The 16,402-nt window shown below is 39.4% G+C and overlaps 1 protein-coding gene across 1 annotated transcript in view; it reads left to right on the plus strand.

Annotated features, from left to right (window-relative positions):
• The first annotated feature begins 10,641 nt into the window (after nt 1-10,641).
• The window catches only part of trabd2a (TraB domain containing 2A), a 63,331-nt gene continuing 57,570 nt past the window's right edge, over nt 10,642-16,402 (plus strand). Inside the window, exons 1-2 of the mRNA XM_087791072.1 lie at nt 10,642-11,042; nt 15,092-15,652. Of these exons, the coding sequence (XP_087647198.1) occupies nt 10,944-11,042; nt 15,092-15,652 (660 nt within the window). The 5' untranslated portion in view covers nt 10,642-10,943. The remainder of the gene's footprint in view (nt 11,043-15,091; nt 15,653-16,402) is intronic.

Below are 16,402 nucleotides of genomic sequence, written 5' to 3' on the forward strand. Positions count from 1 at the left end.
GACTGGTTATAACTTTAACCTGCTTCTGCTTTTCCTTCAGGCTCTGTTTCTTCCACAGTAACATACAAAGATTAACCGCTGACTCTAAATTCACCTTCTAGTTGTGTGACCACATTTGACCATTCTGCTCTCTCGGCGACCCCATCCTCATGTGACCCCGGAGTTCCGTGAACGAGCGGCAGAAGACGGACGGATGGAAAATACAGGTAGATGTGTTTTTCACGTGTAACTTAAGCTGCTTCTCTGAATCATCTTACAACAGGATTCAACAAAAGCAGAAATAAATGTCTCACTGTGACGACTCACCTTCACCACGGCTCCTCTTTCAAACTTCCTCAGGTATTGTTACATACATCACTGAAGAAAAAAAAAGCCTAAAAACGGAGGTGTTTGATCTGAAACGCTTAACTTTTCCCTCAGAATGTCGACTCAGTTGTGCCATAAGGTCAAAAACAATAGTTATCTAATCTTGATTATAGAGGTTATTGTGCACCGTCTATTAGACTTATATTATGAATTTATAAACACTGAGTTTCCACGGCATCAAAGTCAGTGTTTGAAACAAATTTCAAGGACTTCTTTTTTTGTATCATTATCATTGGTAGAAAAATTCAGTGTTTTATTCGGAAATTCATGTACAAAAACCAACGGCTCACATTGACATCCATACTTAACTTTTCGAATTGTCTTCCAACACTGGAATACATTCATGTATTTCAAAACTTCTCCTGTCATTAATAAGAGCTCTAACAAAATTTTGTATTAAACATTTTAAAAGGTTATTTTAATATACCAAATTTTCTTAAAATCTACAAAGATTTGAGTGTAGCTGTGTGCGTTTAAAAAAAAAAGTTCTGTTTATAGTATTTAATCATTGAGAATTGTGATACGAATTCAGCGTAACATGTTGCATAAAATATGATATTTTAAGGGAAACCACTTTTTGTTCACCTGCTTGTGGGGCACCAGGAAGAAAGCCCCTAGATTTCAGCGCATCAGCCAATCACAGACATAAAATGGTTGCACGGAAATACAAATTCATCCAATCCGCATCCATAAATCTGCCGCCTAATCAAACCTATTTATAAAGGACTCTTACAAATAATGATTTAAAATAAAATACATTTTACTTTAGACAGTGACAGACCTAAGGGCCTGTTTTACTGTATATCCCGCACTATATGTCTTGTAGTACGTAAAATATGGTATGAATGAAATCAACAGAACTGTTTATATTAAATGATCAATTTAAATTATATATATTAGGTGTAATTTCTCTTTACATAAATAAAAATACTTTTTTACTATATAAAAGTTTGTAATGTGATAATATACATTGACTTTTGGGTGTTTATTTCCGTCGCCCTAAACCGTGCGGCGAAAACAACTGGTGCCGATGATGCAAGCGAGGTTATCTAGTTCCGTCGAGAACCGGACCCGTTTCTCCCCGGAGGCCTCGGACACAGGAACTCCTCGGTATCACTTTCGGGGCCCGCTTCATTCCTGAGAGCTTCTTATTGTCTGTCCGACCTCCGCCTGTGGCTGCTCCCTCCTGACATGTCACAGCAGAAGTCCAAGAGTCAATAAAAACACGCCGCTCATGTTTCCACCTCGAACCACCAATGAGATCTTCCAAAAACACGAGGAGCACAAAAGAATGGGATCTGATGCGCTTTGATATCACTCTGCATATCTGCTCTCTTCCCAGGAAGATGCCTAGATAAAGCTAGTACGAGCTCGTCCACACATGAAGTCAATCTAAGTGCATAATAGGGGCTACCCTTACCAGAAGCCAGTGCAATTTAAGTTAATTTAATGTGTACTTGAGTATAAGTTTAGCGAGTATACTAAGGTATATGTACTTGGAATTCACAAAAAGTATCCTAATTTACTAGGTTTACACTCAAAGTTTATAATTTAGTTTGCAAACCAATGTACTGATCATATACTGCTTGTACGTATTTTGGTAAAATGAACTACATCTAAGTCACGAGGGACACAAACCAATAACCTCAAGTTACCCACTAACCATCACAACAATGTATGTCACCTGTAGATTCCAGAGTTTCAACGTATATAACATAGTTTTGTCACAATAGATTCATCAAACATCGAAGGCAAGACAGACAAGCTCACAGTTATGATTCGTATTCCTATTGCCAGACCCTTACGGAAGGGACTAGAACTTGAGTACGTTTTTTGCGTGAATTTAAGGTACAAAATCTAAACTCCAGAACATTTATAATAGTGGTTATACATCAAAGTTAAGGTGTACATCAATAACACCAAAAGTTTGTTTTCTGCCACCCATTACGGACTCCCATAATCCTTTGCTGTTTATCTTTGGACAACTGTATTATTGTGGTGATCGAGAAGTAAAGTAGTATACTGTACTTGGGGTACATTTCATAAGGTATGCTTAGTATAACATGAGTGTAGTATTTTGAAACATATAATGTCAAAGGTAGACTTCAATTATACTTCAATTTTAGTTTAAATAAGTATCCTCATAGTACAGTTAAATAGTCTCTCAAACCTCGGAGTGTGAAAATAAACTCCTGAGTGGAACGTGTGATCGAATATTTGTGTGCGTTGCTCACACATCCACTCCGATCATCGTCAAAATAATTATCCGCGGTGCCTCTTAACAACCTGCCGTGCAGTCTCCAATAATCCTCAATCTGTCCTGATCTCAAGACTTCCCAACACAAGCAAACACCGAGCACACTGCATCGTTCTTCCCCCCCCCCCTAACGCTCGGCACACTTATCTGCCTCTTCCAAACACTTTCAGAAACGTGATATTAGAGCTCGGAAAACTTGTCTCGCTGCCTACGTGACCACGTGGGTTTAGTCACGACATCAAAGTGGAAGCTAGTGTCGGTGGTCAGAAGTGCTTCCTGGAATCCCAGAATGTCCTGGTGGAGCTGTGGTTTTCGACCCACATACCGCCAGATCCAGCGGTCTGCGCTTTAATTACCGTTGACTCCCACCTTCCTTCCTCTGGTCCTTCTCATAAGTAGCGTTTCATCAGTCGCCACTTTTACTCGGATTTAAGTGCCTAGTTTTTTGTTTTTTTTTCACTCCAGACATGTTAGGTGTTATTAACCCGCCTCAACCTTCCTCATGTGTGCTCTCATCACTCTCACACCCGCCGCCCAAAGAAACCTCCTGAGTGCGCTCGTGCGGCTGCTAGCGATGGTTTCATTTATGCTTCATTAGATAGTTTTCTCATTTTCAGAGCTCAGCAGGTGGCGCTCTAGATTTTGTGCCGTTTTCATTTCCTCCCCCAAGAAGCTTAAGCGATACTCTTCATTCATCTGTTGGCAAAATACATCTTTTAAAAATATAAATTGAATGTAAAGATTTAAGAGGAGGGCCAGGTGCTGTAATGTTGGTGGTGTTTAGAAATACCATCTGGATCCACAACTATGTTGAAGAATTTCCAATGTGGTGTGTTGATGTAGCTCATTTTTGTAGCCATTTTTATTGCTTTGCCGTTGAATTCATTACCGTCAATTTTATTTAAAATGCTAAAAATACGGTTTGGTTATTGTATATAGATACAATAAGTTTGGGGGGTTGATTTTGTTTTTGAGTTAAAGCATTTATTGTAGTGTATTGTTTGTTGTACTAATTTCGGGCCCCTTTGATCTAAAAGACAGTGTTATTACCGTGTAGCTCTCAAGGTTGGGGGGCCAAATAAGGACCTCCAAATGTATTATGAGGACGGCCACATGGTTAACTTAAAGTAACGTTAAGTTTGTGACCTATAAAGATGTTAAAGTATTTAAGATGAGGAACAAGAGATAATTGATGGCTACAATTATACAAAGACTTTCAATAACGGATAAAACTGATGTCGAAGGAAAGGAATGTGTTTGGGAAAAGATATCAAACACAAAGATAATTAATATAAATGAAAAGACAACATCATCAGAGTCGCACTTCCTCTTACAGACAGTTTGGTAAATTTACGTTTTGTTTGGCTCGCGACGCACATTGTTAGAATATTTTGGCTTCATTGTGTGATTAAGTGTGACACTCCTATTTTTGTGATGTCCACGTGTGCGTTTCTTTCTTTTTAGGAAAGATAGAAAGACTCTTGTTAAGTACGATTATTCTGAAAGTTTCATTAGGAATCCAGACTTCAACCATGATGGAAAAAAAATGTATATTCATTTTGTATATCCTGCACAACTATAATAACAACTTGAAGAATACGATGAAACTTCACTGATGATGAATTGTGGTGTATATTTGGTATTGTACAAAGGCTTCCAACAAGTTTTCTCGAGGCGAATAGGTGATAAGAAACGCTCTGTGAGCCAATCAGCTACGCGGATACAGAACTAATGCTGCCGCTCGTCTGTTAGTCAATAGCATGCTGTGTTTATTCTACATGGCACATACATCCGGCACATCCCACGATACGAAGACGCAGAATAAATCTTTAAAGTGGTGAAGACGCGTAATATAAACCGGGGTATAAGTATGGAACATCGTATACTAATGAAACATGGATGGATAATCGATTTGAATTCTAGTGCGCACTGAAAAACAAGGCTTCATGAAGCTTCATCGAACCATCAATAATGTTTTCTTTTACAGTTTTAGTATCAAAAAGATGATTTGAAACCTCAGAAGTAGGAGAATCATAACCTTTCACTCCTAAGACGCAACACTTGAGAAGATACCTCATAGGTCACCGGTGTGAAACTCAGTCACGCAAGGGGCCAAAATATTTTATCAGACTTGATCGCGGGGCCAAACTAAATGTATATTTACCAACAGGAAATACCCGTCTGATTTCGATACTGTACTTTTCATACTTGGAGACTTATTTTTTTATACGTTTCTGTGTGTTTGATCAAACAAATTACATTTCTTTACTGTCAACATCAGTTTTTCTCTCTATAACCAAGACGTTGATTGATCTGTTTCTGTTTTCTTAAACACTGGCATCTTTATATGTCACCATATCAACATCGACCGTTTGTACTTCGTTAAACATTCCTTTTGAAATCAAAGTGTTGTCGATGTTTCCCCACAGTGGGCATTAGTGCACTGAGTGACATCATACGTACGTTATTAGGAATCATCGAGGTCGAAAAAAAAAGATGGAGAAAGGAAAAAAACAGTTGAAGGGTTGCCGCGGAGACACGATCTGTGATTAATGTTGCCCCCTTAAGTGATGACGAATGTGTCAGAAGACGAGACAGAATTCCGCATGGCTGCGAAATAAAAGACTTGGCCGTTCTCGGGGTAAAAGGAAAGAAAAACGGTGTTTATGTTCTTTTAATGCAATCTGTCACTCAAGCACGAGTGTTTGGAGAGGGGAGCGAATACATAATTCTACCGCAGGAGCAACATTGTGTCCCGACTTGACCCCCGTGTTCTCCTTTGATAAATGTCAAACTCTTGACACCGGGAGCTGTCAATCATACCTCCTGCGGAGTCCGATCTAAGGGGGTCCAATCAGCCTTAAAGAGACGGGCCGTCTTGTTTCTCCGTCAACGACCACAAAGGTTCCAGTTTCAGCGGCTTCTCACCTGGATTTCGTCGGGAGCGTTACGGAAATGTGCTTCGAAATGTGTGTGTTCTTCTAATTTGTGCGTGTGTGTCGGAGAGCTGGAGTGATTAGAACCTGTGTGTGTGTGTGATTGTGTGTGTGTGTGTGTGTGTATCAATAAGAGCCTTGTGCTGTCACGCCGTCGCCCTCCTCGACAGTATCGACATTAAAATTGAAGGTGTCAGCCTGAAACGGGGGTTATGAAGGAATAATAATGAAACGCTCTTTCATTAGGGTAAAATGATGGCTCTTATTTGCTGGGGTTTCCTCTCGAATATTTCAGTAATGACTTCAATATTGAGAGGAAAAAAGGAAGGTTTCGGGGGGTGAACACCTGGAGCTACAATCCAAACGCGATAGATTTACGTCCATTGAATTATTACATTTAAGATGATAAAGTTGCAGTGAGAATATTTAAGATGATGAAGCTTCTGCTCCATTAAAAACATACTTGGTAAGTACGTTTTATCCACATTAAAGCTGCAACACATAACATTTGACTTTTTACTTATTTGTATAATGACTTTAAATTTGTATAGACGACCATCCTGGAGAGTCTCTGAGGGTCATGTGACCACCAAACTGCAAACTCCTACTGGGTCAGAAACCAGAGTCAGTGTTTTTATATGAAGTACTGAGAGACCGATCGAAGGGCCTGGGAAGTTAAAACCACAACCAGACGCATATTTCAATTTAATTTTAATTTGTTGGTACAAAGCAACCAAAACATTGCACTTGCACTGTTCTGACACTGGGGGGAGACAGAAACAATATTTGAAATCTGACTTGTTACTGCTTTAACCTGGTTGAAGTACACGACGATCACATTTTGGGGTTCTCCTAAAATCTTTTTGAAGTAGGGCCACATTTAATGAAGCGAAAAAGAGCAGGGGCCACTTGTAAACGGAGACATTAAACCAAGAGTTACCTCATGAAGAAGGTCAAAATATAAAGCATCAAAATCTTCAACCAGTTCACCTCAAATTGAATGGATAATTTTTTTTTTTAAATCACCCTATTGTTTAAGAATTAGCATCGACATGTAGCTTGGTGATCTCTTCCTAAGACTGCGGAAATGCGTACAAATCCTGTTGTTTTGACAATGAAAAACATTTTTGCGTTTTTTTTTTTTTTTAATTGCTCCCCTGTGCTGTACGTTGGACATCTCTTATCTAGAGCCATTTCACATTCGAAGATTAATCACTTTCTTTGTTCAAAGTCAGCTGACGACACCAACTCTGGTGCTGTGTCTCTTGTACTACTCTTAGTATACTAGAAGTTAGTATGCATCAGTTTAGTGTACGTACTAACTAGTACGCAAATTCTCCACAGATAGTATGTCTCAAATCAAACACTGCTGCTACACACTAACCGGAAATCACATGACAGCTTCTTCTTCTACTTCTATTTAACGATGTTTCGACCAGCTGTTTGAACGCTATCGCCGCCACCTGCTGGCAGCACATTTGCAAACTTTGGAAAAAGAAAAAATATGAGATTCGAAATATTCGCGAGATATTCCAGCACCGAAGACGTGTCATCCTTCTACTGCTGCTGAAAATACACCTTTGCGTATATGAATATATATGCATTTATATATGATGTAACTTCCGTTTAAAAAGTCATTAAGATGGCGGCCGTTTAGGGTGGTTAGTGTCCATCGAACCATACTCAGTTTTGTGGGAGTTTTAGAACGCCACTTTAGTGTGCATGGCGCACTAAATTTCGCATACTAAGAATTGAGACGCACTTACGCACTAAAAATACTAATTTTGAGTACGCTAGTATGCGATTTGAGACACAGCATAATTCTTGCTCGTAACTACTTTTTCGTAAGAAACACTACCGCCCCCTGCTGTCCCTCTGATGGCATCGACATTTCAAATGCTTCATAATTTCATTCCATTTTGTAGCGAAAAGAATCAACAATAAATCAAAGCAGGCCTACACAGAGATACAGGAATAGTCGACATGAGGGTCTGCAGTCTTGACTTCAAAACCAAAATATTTCAGAGCACACTCCTCTGAAGAAACCTCCCATTTCCAGCCCTAGATCCGGCCTTGACCTGCGAATAGAGATTTAATGAAAACTTTTTTTTTTTATAATTGATAAGTAAAAGAAGAAAAACAGGGCGTAAATGTAAATTTGAAACACATCACTTGACGCAGCCGTCAAATAAATCAACTAGTAATTATAGATTCAACTTAACCGACTCATCCCTCACACACACACACCAGACACACACACACACACTAGATACACACACATAGCTGAAGACATCGGTGCCAGGTCTTTTCACTCAGAGTTTAATGTGCTGTAAAGGAAGTGGACCATGGTCGATAGGACTGACCATATGTAATGGACTGAGTCATACGAGCTGTTTTTCCTGGAAGATCAACCGTCTCTGTGCTACTGCTTGCTTACTGAAAGTCGTGTCCCCTGAGGTTTTCTGGATGATAAAAACACCAGGAATGTGGCACCCGGGTGCGAAGGGCAACCTAGATGTTCCGTCTGATGTACATGCAGGAATATATGATACAATGATGGAGTAAAATTACTGATAGAAATTCAGTGTTGTTGTGTATAGTTAATATGTATTTAATATGTCGGTGTTTTCGTCCATCCGTAACTCTCGATTGTTTTACCGCTCATCATCAGCTTGACTTCTTTTCCCAACTACTGTTTCCCATAAATTCATCTGGATGGGTTTTTTCGACCAAATATTTTCTGTCTCTCCGGCGAAAAGGAGAAGGAGAAAGAGAGAGAGGCGGTCACCTGCAGGATCAAATAAGACCATGGAAAACATATGTGCTCATTTCCATATCGTGAAAAAGCTTTTGAAGATTTCTTTAGAGAATCAGATGTTTGGGGTTCTGTTTGATGCAGACCAGCCGAGGCACTTCTAAAGTGGAAATATTCAGATGTGTAGTTGTATCTCTAAGGTTGGGAGCGTTGGGAGCCGGACCAGACTTTTGCCTAAACATCTTGTATGTTTTGAATTGAAAGTTTTTGAGAGATTTCATCGGAACGGTCCAGATGGTTTGGACTCTCTTGGGTTCTCCTGCGCAGAGAGGACCTCCCGCAGCCCAGGTACCGGGGTCTCGGTTCGTTGAGTCTCGACTCGGGAGGGTTCCTGACCCCCACATTACCGTTTCACCCCACGTCTCATTTAAGTGAAGAATTGAATTATGTGGTTTCTGTTGGCAGCCATGGAAAACAATACAAGATGTTTTTGAGCGAGATCTGGATGGCAGATTCAGACCTGCAACATTGTTAGTACGTATAAACTTTACTGGATTGTACGTGAAGATGACGGTGAAAATGTATGTTTGCAAAATATCGCGGCAATATAGTAACAACTGCTTCTGCCGTTAACCAAAAATAATCTGTATTTTTTTTTTCTTTTGCAGATGTGGAAGTGCGGAGAAATTAAGATGGAATTTAATATTGCAAGATGTATACATAACTAACTATTAATTTAAGGAACATCGCATAATGAACTACAAAGTAAGAGACATTATCTCGATTGGAACATCGAAAATAATTGAAAATGTATTTTTAAGATTTTTTTCAAGATAGACCACCAGTTATTTCAACAATATACTTTAAATTAGTAATGGTCTGATGAAGTTTCATGAAGCAGTGTCCTTATTTCCTGCGTCCACTAGATGGCACTCTTTGGCTCTATAATCTTTAAGCTATTTTTTTGAAACCTCACTTAATTTTAAAGCTGAGGGCGCCACCTAATGTCCACTGAATGAATATGACACTGCTTCATGAAGCCTCATGTACATTAGGGATATTCAGTTAAATAGTTATATAAGTTTTAACTTTTGATTCAGGTTCCATATATAAGCTCACGTAACGATAACAAAATGTGTTTTCCTAAAATGATAAACTGTTTATAGTTAGTAAATATAAACTGAATTTAATAATTTAATTTTAAATAAAACATCTGTTTTCCAAGACCATCTCTTGAAGTGGAATTGGCACCGGTTTCGTGGAACATCCGATTTAAAAACGCTTGTAAACTGCACAGAAACGTGTCGGCGTGATTCTAAAACCTGGCGAATATCTGTATCTTCTCCCGCTCTGATCATTTTTAATCCCAATCGCTAACAAATACGTGTATTTTTTAAAAGCTGCGATAATCAAACGAACGTATTTTCTCCTCCTCCGACTGACCCCCATTGGTAAAGACTCGTAAATGTCCGCTAGATGGTGCCAAAAACAACTCATGCAAAGTTGAACCACTTAAAGATAATCAAAGAATTTGTATTATTATTAAGTATTTGTTATAAATGTAATGTATTACACATGCAGTATATATATATACATATATATTTATAAACATAACTGGTGTTTACAAACAAATAAACCACACATTGGTTTGATGAATAACTTAAAGTTTAAGGTAAACACGCACATTAAGATAATATATTAAAAAAAAGGGCCACGCAAAGGGTGACTCGATATGTGACGTATTCACGGGGACGAGCCCGTCACCCAGTGAGATTTATGAGGTCACCAGACTCCATTTGGGGCGCCGTTATTGCGTGTTTTCTCATGTTAATGTGACGAGTTTAAAAGTAATCTCCCTCAAAATAATCTGGCTCTGGAATCTCCACTGGCTCCCTGGATTGACCCTCGGGGGCCTCCTGTAGGGAGTCAACAAGAGGGGGGGTCTCCATTTGGAACAACACAAACACGTGATTGGGACTTTAACGCATGGAGATATGTCTTGTTTTTTTTGGAATAACATGACGCAGAAAGTGGTTTAAAAGTTGCGTAAAAGTGAGTCGTGAATGGGGGGCGTCTGGGGGGTCAGATGATTTTTTTTGGGGGGGGGTGGGGGTCGCTGACAGAGATGCTTGCATGCACACGTCGGTGAGAGAGAAAGCGACACAAACAGACAGTCCACAGAGATGCAAATGTGAAGAAGAGACCAGGCAGACAAGAAACTTTTTTTCTCGCTCCATCATCATCATCATCATCATCATCATCTGTCCTCCAGGTGCGCGCGCGCGCTCGCTCCTCCACCCACAAACCCTCTCTCTCTCTCTCTCTCTCTCCAAACACGCACAAGACTTTCCCACCCGGTAGATGTGGAGGAGACATGCAGGGAGAGGAACGATCGTGACCCGGCGTCAACTCTTCTGAACACGCGTGGATATAGTATCAGGAGTTTGTGGTGCGTTCACGGACCCACCCCCAGCACCAGGTCCTCCCGCGAGAGCCAGCATGTCTCTGTCCGCCGACGGAGTCCATTCATCTGCGTGAGTTTTTTTTAAGAAAACTCCATCCGTGGATCGGACCAGAGAAACACGCCGTGGAAAGAGCGGTTTTTAAACGCGTGGAGAGAAGAGTGACGATGCGAGGGACCGTGGGAGCTTTCGTCCACTCGTGTCTGATCCTGCTGGTCCGAGCAGATCAGTGGAGGATGAGGGACAACTGTGAGCTCAGCAAGAGAGTAAGTCCGATTCCCTCTGAAATATGTATACGTTAAAAAATAACTTTTAGTCACTTTTATTTTATTTTTTTTTGATTTATGAATCCAAAAATTGCCAATTCTTGACATGTCAGTGCCAAAAGCGATTAGACTTGATGAAAGAAAACAAATTGTGCAACTTTTGTGGATCCAAGCAGCTCAAAATCTGCTATTACGCAGAAAAAAAACCCCGTTTAAGTCATTATTTTTCATTCAATAATCTTCAAATATGAACAATAATGTTCTACTTAACTTGACATGTCAGTGCCAAGAGCGATTAGACTTCCCTAAAGAGAACATTTTGTGGATCAAAGCTGCTTATTTTGTTATTCTTATATTTATTTCAGTCTATATTTAACATTAAATAATCCAAAAATATTAAATCTTAACCTTTCATGACTTGACATGTTATTCCCCAAAATCGAAGAGGATTGCTCAAAGAAAAAATGTTGCGAGTTTTATGAAACAAAATTAAGTTAAGGACAAATTAGGAAACTTATAAGTCAGTATTTAATCCAAGATATTAACAAGAATGTTCAACCTAAACTGCCAATTCTTGATACGTCTGCCAAAAGCGATTGGACTTCCCTAAAGAGAACCCAAAGCTGCTTATTTTTATTATTCTTATATTTATTTCAGTCGATATTTTGCATTAAATAATCCAAAAATATTCATCTTAACCTTCCATGACTTGACATGTTAGTCCCAAAAGCGAAGAAAGAAAACAAATGTTGATAGTTTTGTGGATCAAACTTGCTTTTTTTTAGCAAAAAAAATCAAGTGAAGGACAAATTAGGAAACTTTTAAGTCACTATTTAATCCAAAATATTAACAAGAATGTTCAACCTAACCTGCCAATCCTTGAGACGTCTGCCAAAAGCGATTAGACTTGATTAAAGAAAACAAATTCTGCATGTTTTGTGGATCAAAGCTGCTCATTTGCTAAACAATCTTATGTTACAGAAATGAAATTGAAAACTTTTTGGTCACTATTTTTCATTCGATAACCCTTAAAAATATTAACAAGAATGTTCTGCTTTACCTGCCAATTCTTGACATGTCGGTACCAAAAAGCGATCAGACCTGATTAAAGAAAACAAATTCTGCCAGTTTGGTCGATTTGCAAAAATCTTATGTTACGGTAGAAAATAGAAAAACCTTTTTTAAGTCACTGTTTTTCAGCCAGTAATCCAAAACTAATACCCGTAATATTCTACTCTACCTGCCGTAACTTGACATGTCAGAGCCACAAACGATTAGACTTGATTAAAGAAAACAAATTCTGCGAGTTTTATTGGATCAAAGCTGCTCATTGGCGAGATCTTGACTCGCTTAACTAAAATAATATTAGGTTTAGATATCAATATAATAACATTAAACCTTCTTAACTGTTTAAATGAAGATTCAAGAGTCTTTATTCTCATTATTAAGCATAATGAGACTTAAAACAGCCCAAAAAAACACAAATAAAAGAAGTTCAAAGTGTCAGTGTAAATAAATGGATTTTTTCTGACACAATGAAAAACCAAACAAAAAAAAGTGTATCGCTGATGTCGCACAAACATGGTTCCACGTGTGTATTCACGAGGTCAACCCGGATCAATCGTCTTTGTCTCTCCCTGATAATGTCTGCAGCTCATATTGATCGGCACTCATCCCGTCGCGTCACGTCGGGTCATATCTCTGTTCCGAGTGTGTATTGTTGTCGTCGCTTTGACACTTTGTTCCTAAGTGGCCTGTTAATAAGTGATTATGAGTCTGTTAGCAGTCGCTCCAATAAACAGGAAAGTGTCAGACCACACCGGGGCTCGTGAAAAGTAGTGAGGTGTGTGTGTGTTGAACTTCTCAGTTGTGTTTCTCCACAGGGTCAGGAGTTTCTCTGCCTGTTTGTTTTTATGTTTAATCCATTATAATCAAACAAAAAAAAGGCAAAAATATGGAGGTCTATCTTGAATTTTGACTTCAGCTTATTAAGATAAAACTCTGCGATTAAAACGGGTATGTTCCAAGGGGCCAAATTCAGCCCATGATTTAAGTGGTTTCGGTCAAAAGAAGATTTATGATCATGTTGATATGGTGACCTGTAAAGATGCCAGTACTTAATATAAGCTAAGAAACATGAATGTCAACATACAGGGACTTAATATAACAATAAGAAAGTTAAGGACTTTGGGTTGCAGATGTCGTGGTAAATATGAAATTTGTACAAGTGCCTAAAGGTTGTGGCCCCTTGTGTGATTTTGTTTGAGACCCCTGGTTTAAAACCATGTGTTAATACTTTGGTTCAAATGTTTGAAAAAACAGTTTTGGTTTAAAGCGGTGTTGGGCAACTGAACTTCCTCAGGGGCCACATTTTATACAGTGGATGTTGTGAGGGGCCCTTGGCGAAAAAAAAAGTAGGTAAAAGTATAAAACCAATTATAAGCAACGGCTAAATATGATAAAAATAATGTTTTTATTTCTTTAAAAGTATTTTTAAAAAAAGCTTATATTTCCTTAAATCTTTTAGAGGTGCAATTAATACTCACAAAAAATGCCAAAAAGGTCTAAAACAAAAATCGATTATATTGAGAAACTGGAAATGAATTATATAAATAAATGTGAAATTCAATTTTAAGTTTCCACATGATCCTTCACCTCATGTGGTCCTCACTAAAATACAGTCAAAAGGCAGCTGAGTCCACGAGTACGCAATGGATGAAGACAAAAAAATTAGTAAGAATAAACGGAGAAAACACCGTTGTTATGTTCTTGCTTTGTCAAACCTCAGCATAACTAACTCAACGCCAAGTTTGGACAGACTTGTCTTTAGCCCACCAAGAATACGTAGTCTGTCACCAACAAGTGTTTATTTGGACAGTGATCGGCCAGATTTCCATTACTAAGAGCACACAAGGGGCCAGAAATCTTTAGCTGTCTGAGTTGCAGGCCGAACAAAGTGTATATTTACTAAACCGTCAGTAACAGTAACTATGAGTCTGATCCTGATAATGTTTTCTTTTAATCTTGGAGGCTCAATACATCTTAATTATCTGAGGGTTTTTTTCTCCTATCAAACACTCACCAAGCCAATTTAACATAACTCTTTACTATTATTGGACGTCTCTGTCAATAAGCTCTTATTCCTTATCTTAAATTAAACACTGACATCTTCATAGGTCATCGTATCAACATGAACAGTATTCTACTTTGGGTTTGAGTCGACCTTCCCATGGGCCGGATTGGGAATTCAATTTTTTTTATTTAGCAGTAGATTCTAAGTTTTTTCCACCTGAAAAAAGTTTTTATAGATCTTAATATTTTCCATAAAGAGACCTGTCCAGGTGCTGAACAGTAGGAATAGAGTCAACATGGAAAAGTTACTTCCTCGTAACCAGGAAGTGATGCATACTGTGTTATGTCCCAAATCGTGCACTGGTTTGCAGTACACTGTAAGACAGTGCCCAGTGCGCAATTTTTCGACAGGGTAGTACTTTCTAAAATCAAACACTGCGGGTACACACTTGTTACAAATGACTCGATAGCTTCTTCTACTACTTTTTAACGCTGATTTCAACCGGCTGTTGGAACCCTATCGCCGACACGGTGTTTTCGACAAGTTATTAAGTTGTGTTTCATTGTGTTATTGCTGTTGTTGTGTTGTTTTTTTTGGTAAAAATCATGTTTTCTCAAGACATTTACTCGGGTATCTGCTACGATAACGCGTCGTCAGTGTCGTAGCTTCCGTTTAGCGTCATCTACGTCACTAAAGATGGCGGCCGTTGAGTGCACGTTTTCGCACACTGCTCATTGGGACGCACTTGTGCACTTAAAATATTAAGTGTGAGTGCAGAGGTGCGTGATTTGGGACACAGGTTAGCAGTCATTTGACAGACATATTGGAAAAAAAGGTGCAGAATTTTGTAGTTGACTTATGTCTTGAGGCAACATCAGAAGATCCAGAGATGATGCATCCAAAGTGATTCAATAAAAAATGTTGTTTTGTCCCAAAGACAATAAATTAACCGTGTTCACGTTCTTTCTCTCCGCAGCAAACGGACTTGAACTCCTTCCTGTGGACCATCAAGAGAGATCCTCCCTCGTACTTCTACGGAACCATCCACGTCCCCTACACTCGCGTCTGGGACTTCATCCCAGAAAACTCCAAGCAGGCCTTCCAGGAGAGCAACATCGTCTACTTCGAGCTGGACCTGACCGACCCGTACACCATCTCGGCCCTGACCAGCTGCCAGCTGCTCCCCCAGGGGGAGAACCTTCAGGACGTCCTCCCCAGGGACATTTACAGGAGACTCAAAAGACACCTGGAATACGTGAAGCTCATGATGCCGTCGTGGATGACCCCGGACCAGAGAGGGAAGGGTCTCTATGCGGACTACCTCTTCAACGCCATCGCCGGGAATTGGGAAAGGAAGCGGCCGGTCTGGGTCATGCTCATGGTCAACTCCCTGACCGAGGCGGACATCAAGACCAGAGGGGTGCCGGTGCTGGACTTGTACTTGGCACAGGAGGCGGAGAGGATGAGGAAGAGGACGGGAGCCGTGGAGAAGGTGGAGGAACAATGCCATCCGCTGAACGGTCTCAATTTCTCCCAGGTGAGTTTAAACTTTCTTGAAGCATCACGACTATTAACTGAACACATTTTTGAATTTTGGTGCTCATTTAAGCCTTGCGTTATCTCTGGGTCAAGGTGACCCGAAGGCCCGAAAACAAATATATGTGGGTTACCCAACACAACACAAGGGTAACAAAGAGATTGACTTTGTCTTGTGTACTCCAATTGGGGGGTCTGTTGGATTAATACTTTTAAAACATGGACGAAGTGCTACGTCCACTTTTTGTAGTGATATACGTATTTTTCCTTTTCTCACAACGATATGGTAAACTTTATTTCCTACATTGGACCTGACTCTGGACTCGTACCAGCTGAGCCACATTTGGAGTGATGAACTGTTATAATAGCTACACAAAAAAACCCTCAATTTTTGTATCATACATTTGTTTTTGGATTTGCATATATATATTAAATATCATTATCACTTGCCTGCCTGGTTTACTCAAACCTACACTTCAAGGATATGTTTGTCCCTAAACCTTTCTGATGAAGTGAAAACAAGTAGGGGCCAAACGTGAACCACGACATCTAACCAAGAGTCACTTATACGTTCAAAATAAAGGCTCCTGTATCATCAACCAATCCAACACAACATTAAAATTAAAATATGAATTAGCATTGACACTTAGCATAGCTTTAAATAAATAATAAATTGCCCCCGACTTTGGACATGCCTAGTACCTGCTAGTGTCTGGGGCCGGAGCTAGGTCATGTGAGGGCTTAAAATATA

The sequence above is a fragment of the Callionymus lyra genome, chromosome 5, assembly GCF_982586985.1.
Source record: "Callionymus lyra chromosome 5, fCalLyr1.hap1.1, whole genome shotgun sequence".
NCBI classification, from domain to species: Eukaryota; Metazoa; Chordata; class Actinopteri; order Syngnathiformes; family Callionymidae; genus Callionymus; species Callionymus lyra.